We start from the raw sequence: 20194 nt of genomic DNA on the forward strand, positions 1-20194 counted from the left end.
TATGTAGCATTTAAAAGCCATTGCAACTTGTCCGAGCAGCTAACTCGGCCGCATGAGTGAGGGGAACATATTCAGACCCCACGGCATGGTGCCCCCCCCGTGTGGGGGCTGTGGCGCAAAACGCCTCGCCTGGTCCCGCCGTCCCCGTCCCCACACCATTTCCCGGTGCGCCCCTTATGGAAAGCATGCCAGCCGTCCACCCCACACCCACCGCCTGCGCGGTCCAGCATGGCTTTCTTCTGACCAGGAACCCACCCCGGTACCCCACACATCCCCCTCCCTCCTTCACCCCCCGCCCCACCACGCACCCACCCAACCACGCACACCCTCTCTCTCAGGTGACCCGCAAGCGCAGTGACGCCTTCCAGGCCGGTGAGTTCACGTCCTACCGCCCGGACTCAGCCCTCCCTTCCTTGAGACTCCGCCCTGATCCCCTAGACTCAACCCCTAGTCTCAGGCCACCAACCCCCGTACTGCCCAGCCCTCCCTTCTGCGTTGGGTCTGTGTGGGGGCCGAACCCACCCACCAGTCGCTGGTGCGACTGGCGTCTCCCAAGCGAGACAGACCATGGGGAGGAGGCTCCTCCCCATCCCATATTGTTTGGATGGCCGTGGGTAGGCCAAGGCCAGGCCAGGCCAGGCCGCCTAGGGTGGCGGCGTGGACGTGGGCTTGGGTGTCAGGCAGCAGATCTCTGGGTGCTGCTGGCGGGTGGCGGGGTCCGGGTTGGGCATGACGCGGCCGACGTAGGTGCCAATGGCAGCGTACACAAACTCGATGTTTGGGTACCTCTTGAAGAAGGCCGACGCGACGGCCCATCGCGTCACAACGGGCTTCAAGCTAAAGGCCCGGGATGACCAAAAGGTCAATTTGGGGCTACTGGTCCCCGGCCGCCCGGACTCAGCCCTCCCTTCCTTGAGACTCCGCCCAAGCTAAGAGCCCAGGTTCTTCCGCCCCTCCGCCCCTGCTGGAGACGATGACTCTACATTCAATTAGGGGCTACTGCTTCCCCGTTGCCCGGACTCAGCCCTCCCGGGTACTGGTAGCCAGGGGTGCGGGGTGGCCAACTCGCCCCATGTGATCGGCAACGACCGGCAACCGCCCCCAATTCCCAGTTGCGACCAGGCCCCGGCCCGATTTTTTTGCATAGACCTATAAGGAGTACCCCATAGAAGACCTCTGGCGCGTCGGGCGACTATTACGGGCAACTCTTACACCACTTTGACATTCCTCCGAGCATCACTGCGTTTACTCCCTTAATGAAGCGCCCGGCGCGCCAGGGCATGCCCTAACTGTACGTTGGAGTAGATGGAGCGCTTAGGAGTGGGCTGGTGCGGCTGGAGGCTGTGGGCCCTGATCATTCCGGTGAGACAAGCGTCGCCGTGCCTTTGGGGGTCCGTGCAATTAGAACGTCACCTGTACTGTGTCCTTGACCTGATATTGCTGCCCAAATTCAAATCTACGGGCTATGAGCTTGAATCAAGCATGCATCAAGCCGCTCCTCGTCAATTTTGCGTGTACAACCGCTTAGGAATCATTTAGAGTATATCAGGACAGGCCAGAGGCAATTCCGATGCTGATGGAGTCACTGTAGGGTCCGCAAAGTCGTCGCGGAGAAATGGACAAGGTGGATACGGTGCACGCAAGGGTGCAGGGCAGCCCGAACATTACTGCCAGCCCGAACATTAATGGAAAAGGCTTATAAAACACCTTTGCACTTGATTGTGTGACGCGGGATGTGACATGAGCATTTACATGGCGTCGGAGTCCATGCGGCCCCACTAACTCTTCTGAGTCCGGAGGCGCCTGATAGCCAAACAGCTAATCCTATGACAGAGTTCGCAACTGGCTGTTGCGAGTTGTTTGAGCCGAGTAAAGGAAAGCAGCTAACTTCCGCACGTCGCTAGCAATCATAACCTCTTTCATACAGAGACCTGTAAAACCATATGCTATTCTAAGCTGATTATAGGCGGGGCATTCCAGCAGAACATGCTTTTCGTCCTCCACACGCTCTTCTCCACACACCCGGCACCATCTCAGCGACCTCGCTCGTCTAACACCATTGCGGACAGGACGGTTAGCTTCAGTGTCCCAGCACCCTAGTCTGAACCTTATCAGCGCAGTTACGTGCTTGTAGGGAACGAAATCACGCATATGAGCTAGCTTGCCGTGTTCAATCAACGCATCCGCTTGCGGCAGCCCCATCCACTGCAAGTAACGGCACATCTTGACACCCGTTGCACCTGTGCGGCCTCGCCCTTCCGCTTCCGGGAAGGAGCGTGGGTCTACGTCCAGGCCGCTGATTGACCATTCTTGCATCATGCGCTTCGTAAACTCCTCCAGTAGCTCACCAATCGGTAGCTCGGTGCGCATCACCCAGGCATGTAAGCCCTGCACACCTTCAGGGCACTTCACGAGCCAGTCGTAGCCTAGCGCTTTACACACACTATAGATTTTGCTTACCCAGCAATCCCGCATGAAGCCCGCTGCCCTTGCATCCTCAAGGGCATCCTCCAGAAACGTGCGTGCGAGTGAGCTACTTTGGCGAATGATGCGGTTCCAGAAACCAAATACCAAACGCGCCCAGTGCAAATGCAGCGGCATTGCTGCGAACTCCGCGTAGAGCAACCTGTGTGTGGGCCGATTCGCCCCGACCGTGCGGCATAAGAAGCTGGTTTGCACCGCAACCATGGGGTCAGTGAGGGCTTTGTCAAACAGAACACGGGCTTTGCGCCACTTGGCTCTCAGTGCTCTCTCCTCATTACGCCCGTAACCTCCGTAGCTAGTGCCCTCAAACAGAGAGAAAAGGGCGTCAGGCCCCCAAACTTCTACTCCATAGGATAGCACAGATCGTACTTGGACTTCAAAACACGTATACATAATGCCTGGTGCTAGGCACCCCTTCTTGCTTAGCGTGTTGATCAGCGCAAATGCGGCTCTTTTGCCTGCTGCAAGCAGCTCCTGGTAGCAGGAGTCAAACCTGGTGCCAGGTCCGTAGTACAAGCCTAGGTAACGTGCTCTCTCTTTAATTGGGATGCGAATCATGCCTGGGCCGTAGCTCAGGGCCGCAGCGTGTGCTGTGGCCATCGCCCGGTGGTACGGTGTGGGAGCAAAGACCAACATCTCACACTTAGCAATATTGACTCTCATTCCAAAAGCCGTGCAGAACTCATACAGACGGTTCAGTAGAAATTGCATGCGGTAGATGGATAGTGCGCAGAGGGTGAGGTCATCTGCATATAGCAAACAGGTAACCTTCTTGCCCCCAATCACCGGGGCTGCACTGGCGTACGTTTCACTGTCCGGCTTCTGCCGGTCCCAGGCATCTATGTAATCAGCAAGACTCTCAATGAATACTCCAAACAGATCTGTACTCTTGGGGCATCCTTGCTTGACGCCTTGCATGGATGCAAATGGCGAGCTAAGGCTCCCGTTCACTTTTACGCGAAGACAGACTCGTTCGTAGCACTTCTGGAGCACCTTCATCATGCCGCCACAGACACCCCTTTCCGATGTGACGCAGGAGCCGCAATGTGGTATGCGCGCATACACCACGAATAAGTAACATAGTGCGCTGTATGCGATATAATTTGACTAGTACTTGGTCGGGCCTGGCATGAATAAACCGCTGCAGCAAGTGCATGACAAGCAGGGGTGCCGCACGTCTTCTGGCGGGGGTGATTCCGACGGTTTCCGTTACGCAGCTGTATATGTCTGCTGCCGTTTTTGCACGCGGCATACTAGTAGCCCCTCTGTACATCTGGAATGCAACCGTGAACTGGTGATGTGGGCTGTGTCGGTCGTAGTAGCCTGACCATGTATGTATATGTACGCTCTGATTGCGCCCCGGATTTAAGTATGAGGAGAGGGACAGAGGCACTGGAGAGGTCACGGGACAAGCAATGCAGATGTATGGGAAGTGTGTGAGAGCTGTGTGTGTGTGCATGCATGCAATGCATGCATGGAGCATGTCATCCGCCTGCAACGAGTGAAAAGGACTAGGAGCACGGAGTGCAGCAGGGGCAGGGGCGCCATGCCTGGGTGCCCAAGCAAGAGACCTGGTTTGGCACATGTGTTTGGGCGCTCAGTTTAGAAAGCCAGCACTGTGAATCCATCATGTAACCAACAAGCTCCAGATGCATCAGCCGGGTGGGCGGGATGGCTTAGTGCCGGTCGCGGGGAGTGAGAGGGGCACAGTGCCCAGCCCTGCACAGTGCCCGGCAAATGCAGCCGGCACAGGGGGGCGCGAAGTTGGCGACGTCCGGCAAGGCCGTCCTGGGCCGGCCCCACTTGTTTTATGCGCCCAAATTGATTGTTACATGTCGAATATCAGAGCAGTGTCGGCGGCTGCTATTGCGCAGTCTTGCTTTTGAACTCCGGCTCGAAATTGCACATCGCTGGTCGCATGGAAGCCCCTCCCTGCTTGTAGTAGGCCCCCAAAGTCCTGGAATAAAGCTGCTTCAGACCTCTAATACATAAGAAGTCAATAGGATGCTATCGCGCAGCTCTCCCTGCCTCCAAGCCGAGGTTTCAATTTGCATCGGCAAGCATGTTTTCGACCACCGCCTTATAGTCGCCCGACGCGCCAGAGGTCTTCTATGGGGTACTCCTTATAGGTCTATGCAAAAAAAATCGGGCCGGGGCCTGGTCGCAACTGGGAATTGGGGGCGGTTGCCGGCCGTTGCCGATCACATGGGGCGAGTTGGCCACCCCGCACCCCTGCTGGTAGCCGTAAACTGCCTTTTAGTCGTCAGCAGGGCTTTTAGCTTGTCACCTGTAGGCGTGACATGTCATGTTCACTTCAGATTGACATGGTGTCATCCTTGAGGGAGGTCTGAGAGGGAGGGAGGAAGGGCTGTTGTGACGCGACGGGCCGTCGCGTCGGCCGCTGACCGACGCGACGTTTGTCGGTTGACGCGACCTCGTTCCCAGCGCCTGTTGCGCTCGCATTTTGTATATAAACACGGTTGCATGATACTTGACAGAATTGTATACAAAACAAATACAGTCTTACCCTACACAAACCAAAAACGAGCAACTGTATCGATTTTACACATACATTCTATTGCCAGTCAGCTCTACCATTACCTTCTATATTTAAATGGATCGCGACTCCAATAATCCACTGCCGCCATGCAAGCTTCCTCGCTTTTGCTACGAGCTGACAGCCCGGCCCAACCCGGACCCCGCCACCCCGCCACCCGCCAGCAGCACCCAGAGATCTGCTGCCTGACACCCAAGCCCACGTCCACGCCGCCGCCCTAGACGGCCTGGCCTGGCCTGGCACTTGGCCTACCCACGGCCATCCAAACAATATGGGATGGGGAGGAGCCTCCTCCCCATGGTCTGTCTCGCTTGGGAGACGCCAGTCGCACCAGCGACTGGTGGGTGGGTTCGGCCCCCACACAGACCCAACGCAGAAGGGAGGGCTGGGCAGTACGGGGGTTGGTGGGCTGAGTCCCAGGGCGGAGTCTCAAGGAAGGAAGGGACAAGCTAAGAGCCCGGGGAAGTGTCCCTTCATCTTCCGCCTCCCCTCCCGGGGGGCATGTCAACATTAATTTGTCTTCGCATAGATCAAGCTAAGAGCCCAGTTGCGGCCCTCCGTCTTCCAGCACTGATGACGGACTAAGAGTCCTTCTTCAGCATGTATACCTCACCATGCTCAGCCCATCAGCCTCTGGACTTGGTAGTCAAGCTAAGGGCCCACTGCAGACATCAGACTCTCGGCCCTCCCTCCCTGCTCCCTCCCTCAAGACTCAGCCCCCTCCTTTGGGACTCAGCCCTGATACTCAGCTCAACTCCCCTGGACACGGCCCCTGGACTCGGCCCCTGGACTCGGCCCCTGGACTCGGCCCCTGGACTCAGCCCCTGGACTCAGCCCCGACCCAAAACCAAGCTAAGAGCCCATTTAGTTCCGGGTGTCAGGCCCCCAACCCAATCCTCTCCTCGGGCCGGACTCGAGCCCAAGCCAGTTTTGGGTGGATGGGCATGCAGGGCCGTCAGTATGCATGAGTGGGCACCAAATGTAAACCTCAGGCAGTCAGGCTCACACACAGGTAGGCGGGGTCAGGGTGCGCTGCCGTGAACACGGACGGGTTATCCCCTCGTACAACGGCGCAGAACATATGGTACGACAAACCGGGCATGGAGAAGGGACTCCTTTTAGCTTTTCCTCAGCAGTCACTTCAAGGAGCCGGTACAAATGTGGCCATCTGGAACACCCAGTACGGATGTAGACGTGCGCAGCCAGGGCACAGCCAGGGCGGCCGGGCGGGCTTGCCGGCCAGGGCTCCTATCTTAATGTCTCCAGACAATCATCAGCAATTTTGGCCGTTTCCTAGACATTCCTCCCGGGGGCTAATGTCTGGGGTGAGACTTTGTTAGATTGCATTGGTTACAAGAGGGACTTGCTGACGCGAGTCGCGAGCGACATCTGCTCTGGACCTCAGGGACGTGCCACCTGCAGCGCCGACAGGGTGAGACTTTGTTAGCCCGGGTTGGGGGTGGGTTCTGTCCGAATTCCTATGGAGAAGCCCCTAAACCGCCATGTGCCCAGACAAGAACCGGCGCGGCTACCCGGCCGTTTTGTCTGGAGCTAGACATCACCCCTGTAACAAGATACGACCCCTGCTGCCGGCTAACGCACTGCTGGCACAGGGGGGGGGAGGGGTAGACAAGGGGTGTCAGCTTTGTACAGCTGGAAAATGGGCTGAGCCCCATGTAGCGCAAGGGATGTGACGATGGGCACCAGCGACATGAACAGCACCCTTGCAAGCCCATCCAGCGGGACTGGCCACAGGCCACTATGCCAACGCCGTGCCGAGGCACCGACATGCCCTGTCCCCGCCACGCCACGCCACCTTACCCACGCCACTTCACGGTCCATGATATCCCAAATGCACCTCACCCACATCCCACTCAAGCACCGCAAACGGCTAGCCGGGCTCGGGCGCGGGATCCCGGGCCGCGACACATTTAAGGCTCGGGGACGCATGGTTTGGCTGTTGCAAACAATTTCGACATTCTTGCCCCAAGACGCTTGTCGTCGACATGTTTTGATACATGGATGTAAGATACTTAGGGGCCGAGAGCTATACTCGCGGACTGAAGAAAGTCAAGATGTCCATGGACTCACGAGGTCGCTTCTCGCTCCGGCCGAGTTTTCCCTGCCGCCTATTTTGGGCTGAGCCCCCCCAGCGAAGCGTTCCAGGGGGGGGGCGAAGCCCCCCAGGAACACCCCTGTCCGTGGCTGGTGGCATACATAGCATACTGGCGCAAACCGCGGCTGCTACGTATTAGTATATGTTAATGCCTATTGCATGTAAATAGGTGGCAGGGAAAATTCGGGCGGAGCGAGAAGTGCCTTGGCGCGTCCATGGAAATTGACTTTCGCGAGGTCGCGAGGAAAGCATCCGGTGCCCGCCGATATGCAGTCTATAAGGCAAGCTATGTTGGCGGCAAGCAAAGCGGGGAAGTATATCGAAAGTCTTTGAGCAATTTGCGCTGCCATGCCTGCCGACGCGCCAGAATGCCGAGAAGCCCCGAGGTCGCCCCCGCCCCGCGCCTAGCCCTTTGAGCGTGGGGCGCCGGGGAGGTGTTGAGTATGGCAGGAGGCGAAAGAAATGCTTGGGGTGTTTGGGACCGTGACAAGGCACGCATGTGGCGCGGGAAATCCCGCACGGCCCCAACCCGAGTGTCCCTAGCCGATGCGCCTGCGCGTCGTAGCGGCATGGAGGCTCTGACGGGGCGTTACACACCTATTAGCTCCCAAGCGTACGGGGGCTCAGCCCATTTTCCAGCTGTACAAAGCTGACACCCCTTGTTTCTACAATTAATAATACGTGGCACTCGCGGTTTGTGCCAGTATGGTACTTTTTGTCGACGCAGGCAGGCAGGCAGGCACGGACAGGGGCAATCCTGGGGGGCTTCGCCCCCCCTGGATCGCTTCGCTCAGGGGGCTCAGCCCAAAAACAAAGTGCCAGACCTCATGCTCCCAAACCCCCAAACTAATCCCCTTCAGGGAACGAGCGACCCCCCCTCCCCCCACGGGCAAAACTTGTGATGTGGGAGGGAGTGTGGGACCCCTGTGCAAGGAGTAAACGGTAGCCGGTTCTGGCACAGGGCGCGCCTGCTAAGTTGCGGTGCGCAGTGATTGCAGGCACACACTTACAGGCAGGGGCACCCCTGATACCAAGTAGGGCTCATTCTGCCCTGTTCCGCTGACCCCCATAACTGCACCCCCACGCACGCACGGTGGTGTCAGTTGCCAGCCCATGGCAAGATGTGGGAACGCAGGAGCCCGCTTCCGCCGATGCCACTTTGCCGACGCCACTTTGCAGTAGGAGTTCCTGACCAGGACACGCTGGAAAGGTAATGTGGTGGCCCTGTCGACAGCACGCTCGAGGTGCCCGGGCCCAAGCGGCCCGTGAACGCTGCCACACACCCGCACCCACACAATCACACGCACATTTTGAGTTTGGTTCCTGTAATCTACGCGACCACACTGCTGCACATCTCCACTCACGCCACACCTATCCTTGCTTCAAGGCTACCTCAAGGCCAACGGCGTGCACCCCTCCGCAATGTGTTCAGTCGGGACAACATCCTGTAACCGTTTGAATGGAGACACTCCTACCAGCCAATCCTACCAGCCAAGTTGCAATTGTCCATTTTTCGTCTAACCGTGTCCATTTCCCTATTGTCGGCCCCAATGCGAGGGCCACAGACCTTCACCTCCAACAGCCACAGCCCACAAAACGCCACGCGCAATGTGCGAAGCATGATTGCAGCGCGAAGCGCAAGAGTATGGCCCCAACCACACTGCTTCTACCGAGAGCCTGCCTGGAACATCCCGAATAACCTTTGGCGCCTCACCTCAGTCCTGTTTGCCGGGCATGAATGCGGCATACATGGCGGCCAGGGCCTGATGGCGGCAGCCAGTCAGAGCCCCCACTAGCGCATGACCACAGGCACTCGTCGACAGGCAATCCACCCCCACACGCGCCTGTAACCATGCAGAAGCATTTAAGCGCTGTAAATGAAGGGCCGACCCCCCCGCCCCTGCACATCCCTCAGCATCTTTAGTGCCAGCGGGAATGACCCTTCGGCATCCCACGGGTTCCGCACCCCTGTAGCCGTGTCTCCCTCCATCTCCAGTATGGCACATACACCACACACGTGACACACCCACTCATCAGCGTGAGCACGTGTGCACCCGAACGTGTGCTCACAGCGCCCGCGTCCCTCCTTACACCTTCCCCGGTATGGATTGCAGTAGTTGCCGATACGCGCCGTCCTGTCTTCGCCACGCGTCCCAGCCGAGCGTAAAAAAACACGGCAGTATATAAGTACGGTAGTTCAGTCGGTTGTGTCTGCAAGTTTTTCATGAAATGCATCAGCAGCTTTTCATTGGGGTATCCCAGCCACAAAAAAGCTTATGGGGGCGGCGGGCCCCGACCTCCTGCACCACGTGCAGAACCCGCAGCGTGATGAGAGCACCGTCTGTCACGCCCATACCCAGCACAGTGCCTTAAATGCAAGGTAATCCCGCACCACTTCTCAGCATGTGATGGGAGAAATGCAATTATCATTTATGATGTCCATACGTATGCTGCGCCGCCAGAAGGAAACAATCGTGCTACCTAGTCGATGAAGTAATCCCTTAGCTCCACTGCCTGTCCGTCGTCTGCGGATTTCATGCCTTCGGTGCATGCAGTTCCGCAAAGGAAAAGCATTTGCAGAATTCATGCCGCAACACCGACGGAATCCATCGTGCAGCCCGGCTCTCTGGTGCCCCTGTGGCCAACGTGCACTTGGGCTTGCACCTGGGGCGTGCGCAGCTACGCCCCCTGCAATGCATCCGTTCGCGCATGCAAGACTGCATATGCGCTCTGCGCAAACATGTTGCTGACATGGCAACCGACCAACCATTACGAATATGCCATCATCTGCTGGCTGTGCATGTGTTCAGAGCGGCTCACCAGCAAACGCTGCAATGCATGGTTCGGCCGAGCGCTGCGCCTCGCTACCCTGTCACCTCAATCTCATATAAATATCCCGGCGGAGCTCAGCCCATTGTCCAGCTGTACAAAGCTGAGCCCCCTGAACGAAGCGATCCAGGGGAGGCGAAGCCCCCTACCGAACCACCTATCTTGTCATATAAATATCCCGGCCATACCTTGCTTCTCAACGTTCGCCCGCATCCGTTTGCACCAGCTGCTGCACAGCAAGAATGCAACCTCCTCAGCGCTTTTTGATGCCACCAGCAGTGGTATACCGCACATTTGTAAGACCCTCCTAACGGCCTGCACTGTTGTGGCCAACGGCAGAATGCATCCATCTTGACCGACCGTTCATTAGACTCATTCGTGATTGAACACCCAAAGGCGCATTCACAAGACTGGATACGAGGCCATTCTCACTGCGCGCATACGTGCGACGACCTACCGTAGCGGTTTCTCGCAAAACATGGGAGCACTCAGCCATTCACACACCGCCGGCCAACCAACTGCCCCACCAACCAACCACCGCCAAGCAACAAGCGCTCGGCGTGAGTGCAATCCCACAACACCATTCACGCTGTCATGAAAAGCCTTGAGAATTCTGCGCCTGTCACGTTTATGGCGCACCGCATGCAAGCGCACGCTTGATCCGATCCCACAGAGACAACTCCACGCGCGGCGACGCCTGCTGCTTGCCTTGCTGCGCTGGCGCACCCCCGGCTGGCGGCCGCACTTCCCGAGGACCCCGCACCTCCGCACCCTTGCCACCTGCGCCAGCGGCCTCACCCGCTGCTGCACGCCGATCCTGTGCGCCGGCGGCGCCTTTGCGCGCCGTTACCTTGCCGCCGCCCGACAGGGCGGAATCCGACACGTGCGCATCCTCCGACGCCGCCGCTGTGGCGCTCATCATGGCTGCCGCAAACGTGCGGCCGCTGGCCGGCGCAGCCGCAGCCGCCGTACCAGCCGTCACTGCTGGCACCTGCTGACCGTCGGCGTCATATATGGCGGAGGGCGGCGGCAGCGGCACCCGCGGCGCGGTGTCCTCGGCGCCCTCAGCCCGCCGCAGGTCCTCCAGCCCCTCCTCCTCCGTGGCGTCCACACTGACGCCCACCGCCACCGCGCCCGAGTGCCCGCCCTGGCTCAGGTGGCTGATGCTGCCGCCGGCGTGCAGCAGCAGCTGCGATGTGCCTGACGCCCGCGCGCCGGGCGGCGACGACACCAGCCCCGCCACGTCAGCGCTGCTGACGGTGCCGCTGGCGGCGCGGTCCGCATCCAGCAGGAATCGGCTGCTGGCGGAGGCGGCAGCGGTCGCGCTGGCGGCGGCGCTGCGGCCGAGGCGGCTGGGCCGTCTTGACGACACGCTGTTGCGCAGCATGCGGGGGCTGCCCACGCCCTGCACCAGGGACCCCGACGGCGACAGCGGCGCCAGCCCACCAGCGCCGCCGCCGGCAGGCGACACCGGCCCGCTGCCGCTGCCACCGCCAGCCTCGCCGCCGCTGCTGTTGGGTCCGGTGCTGTGACCGCCGACACTGCCGCAGCCGAATAGGGCCGATGGCATGGCCTCCGTCGCCTCGAGCTCCTCTTCAGCCGTCGCGCCCGGCTCGTTCGCGCCCACAACACCGCCGTCGGTGATGGCGCGCTTCCGGAGGGCCGACGGCGACCGCGCCACCGCCGCCGCCGCCGCCGCCGATGCGCCCGCCGCCGCCGCCATACCGGCCGCGCCCAGGGCGGAACTCAACTCCGCCTGCAACTGTCCCTCCGAGCTGCCGCGAGCCGCCGCCAGCGCCGCCAGGTTCACGTGCGAAGGTGGCTTGGGCATGACCGGCGCCGCCGCCGTCCATGCCGCGCCGCCATCGATGGCGTCGACGCCGCCGAACACGGCGGCGGCGGCAGTCGCCGCGACCGCGACGGCGCTGTGGTGTGTGGACGTCGCGGGGCTGATGCGGTACTGGGAGTGGCCAGCCGAGGCCAGCCCGCCGTCGAGCGGCAGGGCACTGATGCCCGCGGCAAGGGTGGCGGCGCCGGAGCTGTCAAATCCTGCGGCGCCCGCGGCGCCGGCGGTCGCAGTTGTGACACTGGGAATGCCGTCGCGGTTGCCGCTGCCGGTGCCTATGCGGCGGAATAGCTTGCTAGCGGCGGAGGCGGCGGAGGCTAGCAGAGGCTTGGCGCCGCCGCCGCTACTGCCCTTGCCGCTGGTGTTTTCGGGCTGCAGCATTTCTACGCTGCTGCGCCGGCTCTTGCTGCTTGGCCCGCCCACCACCACGACGGCGCTGCTGCCGGTGGTGTTGCCGACGATGTAGCCAGTGGCCCCGGGGCCCAGATCCGGAGCCATCGCGCTGTTGTCAATGGTGTTGTTGTTCAGACTCGTGCGGCCAAACCGAGGCAGCTGCGCCGACGCGCTCACGACAATGGCGCCGGGGGCGCCGCCGCCGCCGCCGGCCATAATCGGCGGCGCCAGGTGCGCGTAAGCTGCGGTCGGCACACAGGGGAAAGGTGGCAGAGCAGACACTAGCGACCGAAAGTGATAGCTGGCATACCCAGCTCAAGCTCTGCACATAGCCCTGCACGCTTCAGTCGCCTTCAACTCACCGGAGCCGGTGCCGGAACGCCGCAAGAAGGCGTACATGTTGCTGGCGCCGCCGCCACCTGATAGCGCCGCCGCCGCCGCCGCCGCCGCCGCCGCCGCCGCGTCCGGCGCAGCACCCGCGCCGGCGTACGCCAGGCCTCCAGTCGCCGTCAGGCTGCGGCCCACTCGGTACACACCCCGCGGCGTCGTCGTAGCCGACGCCGACCGCGCCTCGTCCTGCAGATACGGCCGCGGCGACAGCAGCGGCGGCGCGGCCGCCTCTGGCACGCTGCACAGCACACCGCTGATGCCGGCGGCGGCGGCGCCGCCCGTGTTTGCGCTGAGCAGCTGCGAGCCCAGGCCGCTGGCGGGACCCGTACAGCCACTGAGCAAGAAGCGCGCGCCCGCCACGCTGCTGAAACTGTCCAGCGGCGGCGGCATGTAGGGATCCAGTGCCGTACCGCCGCGGCGGTGTGGCAGCGGTACGGCCGGATCGTACGGCGACATGGCTGGCGCGCCGCCGGGACTGAACACGACTGGCAAGTGGCTGGCGGAGGCGTAGCTGGATAGTCCGCCACCGCCGCCCGCCCCCTGCAAGCCGCCACCGCCGGTAGACAGCCGCGCGAAGATGGGCGCCAGCGCCGCCGGCAACGTCTGCTGTTGTTGTTGCTGCTGCGGCTGCTGCTGCTGCTGTTGCATCATGACTTGCTGCATGTGGTGAGGCATGTTGTACGGCAGCCGCCGCCGCGGTGACGGTAACGGCGCGCCGCCGCCGCCGCCCGCCAGCGCCACTACAGCCAGGCCCTGGTGGCTGCCGCTGCCGCCCTCGCCGTCCTCCGCCACCGGCGCCAGCAGCGGCATGCTGCCGAGGCCGGACAGGCGCTGCACGTACTGGGAGCCCGAGAGGCCACCCAGCCCGTCGTTGGCTGGCCCCGCGCCCTCCGTGGCGGCGCCTGCGACGCCAGCGGGGGCGGCAGAGCCCGACATAAGGTCCACAATGCGCGGGCCGGCGGGCACCGGCAACGGGCCTGGCCCCTCCGCCGCCGCCACCGCGCCGGTGCCCAGACCCAGCATTCGCGCCACCGCGGTCACACCGCGCCGGACCAGCTTGCCATCCTTCGGCTGCTGTTGCGGGCGGCCGCCGGAAGAGTCAGGGCCGCCGCCACCGCTGCTGTTTGTCGCAGCCGGAAGGCCGCCGCTGCTGTGGCCCATGCCGGGGCCGCTGCCGGCACTGGCGGGACCGCCCATCAACAGCGCGGCAGAAGCGCCGCTTAAAGCAAGGGCGCCGGCAGAGCCCGGCGGCTGTAGCGAGTTGGCGGACTGGTTGGGTGGCTGCTGCTGCTGTAGCAGGAGCGCAGAGTTAGGGCTCGCGCCATGCGGCTGCAGGGGCTGCGCCAGGAAGGTAGCGCTCATGCTCTTGCGCACCTGCTGTCGAACGCGGGTGCCCGTCGCTTGCGCCGCCACCGCTGCCTGTGGTTGTAGCATCTGCTGCTGCGGCGGCTGCAGCTGCCGCTTGGCAATGCCTTCAACACCCGGGGAGTGTTGGGTGCCCAGGGCGGAGGACGCACTGCCGCGCGCGGCGGTGGTGGCGACCAGGCGTCCGGGTTGGAACATGGGCAGCGCGGCGGAGGGGCTGGGGCCGGGGCTGGCGGCACCCACGGTGTCGGGTTCCGAGGTCATTGTCACACACAGGTCCATGGGAGCTGAGGCGAAGTCGGTCATGCGCGCGACGGGCTTGGCTGCGGCAGCAGAGGTTACGCCCACGCCGCGCAGCAAGTGGCTGCCGGTCAGCTGCGTGTCGCTGGCATTGCCGGCTGCAGCCTCGCGGATGCGGTCAGCCACCGCCGCCCGCGTGAACGGCGAGGGCTGCAGCGCGGACGGCGAGCCCGGCGCCTGCGTGGAGTCGGGCAGGGACAAGATGGGCGGGCGGTACGCCGCCGCCGCGGTCGCAGCCGCAGCCGGCAGGCTGAAGGAGAACTGCGGCGCAGGGGCTGCCTCAGGCACTGCGGCTGGCGGCTGCACTTCCTCCAGCACGCCAGCCGGCTTCTCCTGCCGCTGCTGCAGCTGCAGCTGCTGCAGCTGCTGCTGCGCTTGCGCCTCGGTCGTGCCCTGCTGTGGCTGCTCCAGCGGCTGCTCCGACCGTTGCTGCTCCTGCTGGTCCGGCCGAAGGGCCGGTCGCATCGCGGCCTCGGTTTGCTGGGGCACCGGCAGCGACGGCAGCTGCGGCGGAGCCGCGTGGGGCGACGGCGTTGACGGGCCCACACCCGCGCCGTCCCTCTCGGCAGCCACTGACGGCGAGGCACGGGCAGGCATGCCGCCGACAGCAATCACATCAACAGCCGCGGCCGCCACCATCGCCACGTCCTTCACAATGGCAGCTGCGGCCGAGGACGCCGTCGACTGACCCGCAGCCAAGGCAGGGGCCGGCGCCGGGGCAGCTTCGATGCCTGTGCTGTTGGCTGATAGGGACGCGGTGGCGGGTTTTGCGTCTAGCTTGGCCGCCCCGGGGCCTAGCGCGCCTGCCGACAAATCCGGGCGGGCAGCCGCCGCCTCCGAAGCGGCGTGAGCCGTCGCGGGCGACGTCACAGCCGCCGCGGCTGAGGATAAGAGTGGGTGTAGCTGCTCGGGCGGCACAGGGTGCGGCAGTTGTGCCTGCTGGCCAGCACGCTGCTGCTGCTGCTGCTGTTGTTGTTGCTGCTGCTGTTGTTGCTGCTGTTGTGTCTGTTGCGGTGTGGCCCTCGCCTGCTCCTGCAGCACGGGCTGCGCGGCAGCGGAATCCGAGGTGTGGGTTGCGGGAGTCGAGGGCGCCGCCGGTTGCACGGGCGCCGATGCCGGTGCCGCCGCTACTGCTGCCGCCGCCGCCGCCACTGGAGGCGTGTCCACATCCATGGGCTCAGCCTCTGTGCCCGCCTTGCTTGCGCCCGCCGATTGCATGCGCACGTCTCCCAACATGATGCCCGCCGTGATCACCAGCGTCGCGTCCTGAGCAGTGGGCGCCGCCGCTGCCACCGCCGCCGCCGCCATCGATGTGGGCGTGCCTGTCACCTCCGCTGAGGAGGACGCCGACGCCTCCGCCGCCTTTTTCATCACCGCTGCGGCGGTGCCCACACTCACGGGCTTGTAGCCGGGCCGCTGCATTGCGGCCGCCGCGTCCGCGGCCGCCGCCCCTCCCTTGCCCGCGGCGGCGGCGGCGTCGATGGTAGCCGCCCCAGGGCCCTTGGCCGTCGCTGCTACAGCCGGCCCTGCCGTGGGCGGCGGCGCGGCGGGCAGCTGTAGCAGCGCCGCCAACTCGGGCTCCCCCTCCAGCATCTTGGGCACGTCCCCTGCACGTGGGCGGGCGGGCGAGCGGGTGGGAGCGTGAGCACGGTGGCGTGTCATTGGTCACGGGTGGGCATACGCGCCCGTCTAGTGGACGCTGGAGAGCACAGGAGCGTGCCTGCGTGGTGCGTGACTTACACGTACGGCTGCCACACGTATGCGTCATGCCAGCAAGCGGGCATGCAGGCAAGCGGCCATGTGGGCAATACGCCTGTCATCAGGACTGAGGGACTCGCGACTCACAGAAGTAGGGCAGCCGCAGCAGCTGCGCGGCGGTGGGCCGGCGTGAGGGGTCCAGCACCAGGCAGGCACTCAGCAGCTCCACCAGCTGCGGCGTGGCGGCCTGGGGGGTTGCAAGGATGTTTGGACAAGCGGGGGGGTTGCAAGGATATTTGGAAAAGCGGGGGGGGGCGCAGTTGCAGGTGGGGGCGTCAGGAGTCGCGGCTTACGGGACCCCAGAGTGCGTGGCGTGGCACAGACGTGTTGGTGAGCCATTCCGTTCTGGCTCCATTGGCGCCGCCGGCCTCGCTGGACGACGGAGCTTTTGTCGGTTGTTGCTACATCTCACAATGCCAAACGCATAGTCGCATAGCCGCATAGCCGCACAGTCGCGTAGCCGCTATCTATCCCACTTCGCTAGCCCCGCCAGCCGACTCACCCCGTTGAGGCGCTGCGCCAGCGTGCGGCCACGCGCCTGCGCCCCCGCCGCCGCCAGCCCTGCCAGGTTGGGGCTCGCGCGCATGCGCATTGCCATGTGCGGCGGCAGCGGGCCCATGCAGCGCATGATGCGCCACAGCTGCGCCGCAGAGGGGCAGGACATTCGGGGACAGGGGGCACAGAGGGGTTACGCACGTGTGCATGTGCAGGTGTGGCCGTGCGACCGTGTGGCCTGCAGTCAGGAACACGCCTAGCATCATACACAACAGCTGGGCAGACCGCGTATCACTATCTAGAGCCGAGTGCTGGGCTTGTCTGCTACGTCACAAACAGCTAACCCTGCAGTAGGTCCCTTCCCAGTCGTCAACCCGTCCCCATCGCCCAAAGGCGCAGCGTCATATACACTTCGCTTGGCTCTCGTAGAATCCATCAACAAGATACCCCCCCCCCCAGCCCCTCATCCCACCTGGTCTGCGGTGGAAGACCCCGGGAAGAGCGGCTCGCCCGCCACCAGTTCCCCGATGGTACAGCCGAACGACCACACATCCACACCGCAGTCGTACGTGCGGTTGCGGATCAGGATCTGCATGTGTATGACACATCGCATTGTGACGTACAGCACCACAGCGAGTCGTACACCGCACCATGACACACGCGGCGACACCAGTTAACCCACTGTGTGATGCCAGGGGGCTTTTGCCGCTTCCGCTTCTGTCTCCCAAACAGCACACCCAGGCTTGCTCCCCGCAAAGAACACGCAGCAGCCCACATGGCTAACCCCAGCATGCCACGCCACGCCACTCCACGCACCTCCGGCGCGCGGTACCAGCGCGTGACCATGTACGATGAGCAGCGGTCGCCGCCGCCCTCCAGCCCCATGCCGACGCCCACGCCCACCGACTCCCACGCCTCCTCCGCGTTTGTGAAGCCCGACCGCGCCGCGGCGCCCGCCGCCCCCGCCGCGTTGGGCAGCCAGCGCGCGAACCCAAAGTCGCACAGCTTCACCAGCAGCCCGCGGCCCCGCGGCACCAGCCCCTTGCGGTGCCTGCGCACAGGCTGCGGCTGCGGCTGCTGGCCGTCCGCCGCGGGGTGCTCCGGCTCGTCCTCCCATTCATCGCCGCTGGCGCTGCCGTCACCGCGGCGGGAGGGCAGGCCGAGCAGGATGTTTGCTGGCTTGATGTCGCGGTGCATGACACCGTTCTTGTGGCAGTGCGCCAACGCCCGCAGCAGCTGTGTGTGGCGGAGGCCGAGCGACACGCCACCGGGCGAGCGAGGACCGGGGAGGGGAGGGGTTCGGCGCGGAAGCGGGATGGGGAGGCAGACAGGCATGCAGGCACGATTGGTAGGCAAGGTACGGGTCGGGGCAGGAGCTGTCCATCCCCCACAATAAGGTGACTCTGCCATGCTGCTACCTCTTCTCCCCCATCACCATGGACCCATGCGCTCATGCGCCCACCTGGAACGCCACCAGCTTGACCAGCTTGGCTGGCAGCATGAAGCGGTGGTGCCGCTCCATCTCCTGCGGGGCGTGACATGCGTGCGCGCTTCAGTGCGGTTTAGTCCAGCCCCGCCAGCCCCTCCAGACACAACCTGACCCCACATCCTGACCCCACGGCCTGATCCCACGACTTGCGCCATGGCGAGAACCAGTCTTGCGTGCATCCGTACGCCAGCACGTCCGTACATGTCCGCACACGGTCGCGGGCACACGCATGCACGCACGCACGCACGCTCGCTAACACGCTCTCGCCCGCCCGCACCTGCAGCATGCTCCTGGCCGCCAGCTCGAACACCATGTACACGCGCCCCGACTCGCCTGTGAGGGCGGGAGCAGCGCGCAAGGGGTGCCGCACGGAGGTTGGACCGGTGCCATGTGTGGGGCGAGGTGCCTGGGGGCGAAGCACCTCCCTAAAGGAACCCTACCCCATCAGCCCCTGATGGCGGCGGTCCATGACCCGTGGGGAAGAGTAAAGCCATAAGCAAACATGTACGGCTACCGAACACAGGAAGCCTTTCAGCCGGATGATACGGTACGCATGTCCGCTGCCGCTGTGCGTGCCAAACCAATCGACCCCCTCACGAACTCACTTCGAAATGCATCCTTCAGATGCACCACCTGGCGAGACAGAAGTCAATTGAATAGAGGGAGTCAGTTGCATCAATTCCAGACGGTCATGTTCGCGTACCCTGGCGAATCTGTTCAGCAGAACCTTTGGTTACACGTGAGACAGCGCGTGACCCGGACAATGGCATTTTGGCACCCTCTCCGGGGACTCTTCAGGTCCCCAACCGCCTCCTTCCTCACGTTGGGGTGTTGCGGCAAACCGCGAAGCACTCGAAGCTCGCGCAGCGTCAGCCGCTTGATCTGAGGCCGTGAACATCGGGAGGCAACATGGCGGGTCAGTGTCGATCTTCAGACTTCGACTGCCCGTGATACCGGCAATCAAGCATCGGAGGTGAGATACAGGTCAGGATACAGACTGTGTCTTCAGTGTGCAGGGGCATTTGCGTGTGTGCCTCCCGAAGCACGACGGCTGCGCAGCGCGGCGCGGCGCGGCAAGTTCGACTCGGGGAACCCCCCAACAACCCGCGCGCCGGACAGCCTTCCTGTCGGTAAGGTACACCGATTGCACCGTCACCCAGTCCTGGAGTCCGACAAACAAGGCATCACTGGGGTCGAGCGTAGGCCGGCTCTCTCACATTTTCATCCAGGTGCGCCGCTTTCAATCGTTTCACTGCAACCAGCTCGTCGCCGTTCTTGACGTCGCGACAGACGTGGCAGTCACCATATGAGCCCTCGCTGATGCTCCGCACCCACTGGTAGGCCTGCAGACGTGCACACAGTGAGAACGACACATCTGCCGGGTTCCTCGACGTATTCAACAAGCTACCCGTCCGTCAGCCTAGGGCGGGGGTATGGGTTTGACTTCAAGCTGCCCTTCCTTGGCCCACTTGGCGAACTCCAAAAGGCAAAACTGCTGCTGCAAGGTTCTGGCGCGCAACTCCAAGAGCCCACATTGGAGAGCATCATTTGACACACGACTTACATCCATTGGGAATTAGGTGCGAGCCACACGGCCCAGAAACCTGCCGCTTTGTCCAACTCAAGTATCGCATAGCACTACCCGCTGGCACATTGCCGAAACAGTACTTAAAAGCCTCAAGCTGCACTATTGCTTAATTTGCCTGGGAACTTATGAGAACATTCCTGCCAGTTTCGTCGTGCGGCTTCAGCGTGGTTAGAGCCTGCACAAACCAGTCAGTCGTATGTAGTTAAGCAAATAGCTAGCAAGTGTTAAGTTGAGTTGACGCACGACTAAATTTTAGAGCTTGTATGGGGCGAGTAGCCCATGCGGGCCTTCGCCTGAATTCGCTTCCCTTGTTGCACGTCTCGATTAGAATATATTGCAGCTTGTGCTGTTTATTACAGTAGCGTCAGGAACCTCTGCGGTTAGAGCACGTCACGGTGGTACGCTTGGCGCCAGATCGGCGGAGGCGTTAGGCTGGTGAGGCAGTTCAGCTCATCCACCTTGTGCATGAAGGGGGATTTCGCAACGTCGGAAGTTTTCAAGCCCTTCAAGCATATATTAGCGATTCCAAATCGAAGGCGCGCCGGCATTATCAATTCATACTGGAACGCGTCACGTGTGGGGCG

The 20194-nt window shown here is 62.7% G+C and overlaps 1 protein-coding gene across 1 annotated transcript; it reads right to left on the reverse strand.

Annotated features, from left to right (window-relative positions):
- Nucleotides 1-8151: 8151 nt before the first annotated feature.
- On the reverse strand, nucleotides 8152-19938 carry CHLRE_07g353000v5 (uncharacterized protein). Its single transcript, XM_043064596.1, has 12 exons — nucleotides 19587-19938; nucleotides 19240-19365; nucleotides 18845-18904; nucleotides 18628-18655; nucleotides 18300-18355; nucleotides 17996-18058; nucleotides 17350-17769; nucleotides 17006-17122; nucleotides 16541-16678; nucleotides 16126-16225; nucleotides 12588-15887; nucleotides 8152-12467 (listed from the first exon to the last, which is right to left on the reverse strand). Exons 1-12 carry the CDS (start codon nucleotides 19590-19592, stop codon nucleotides 10615-10617), a joined length of 6267 nt encoding a protein of 2088 aa, XP_042923164.1. The 5' UTR covers nucleotides 19593-19938; the 3' UTR covers nucleotides 8152-10614.
- Between the last annotated feature and the right edge of the window lie 256 nt (nucleotides 19939-20194).

Source organism: Chlamydomonas reinhardtii, chromosome 7, assembly GCF_000002595.2.
Source record: "Chlamydomonas reinhardtii strain CC-503 cw92 mt+ chromosome 7, whole genome shotgun sequence".
Lineage (NCBI taxonomy): Eukaryota > Viridiplantae > Chlorophyta > Chlorophyceae > Chlamydomonadales > Chlamydomonadaceae > Chlamydomonas > Chlamydomonas reinhardtii.

Excerpts from the sequence above, each read along its gene's own strand:
- CHLRE_07g353000v5 (XM_043064596.1), bottom strand. Across the intron at positions 16,679-17,005 it reads GGTCTTCCACCGCAGACCAG|CTGTGGCGCATCATGCGCTG; the intron begins GTGGGATGAGGG and ends TCTGCGGCGCAG. Across the intron at positions 15,888-16,125 it reads GCTGCGGCTGCCCTACTTCT|GGGACGTGCCCAAGATGCTG; the intron begins GTGAGTCGCGAG and ends GCCCACGTGCAG.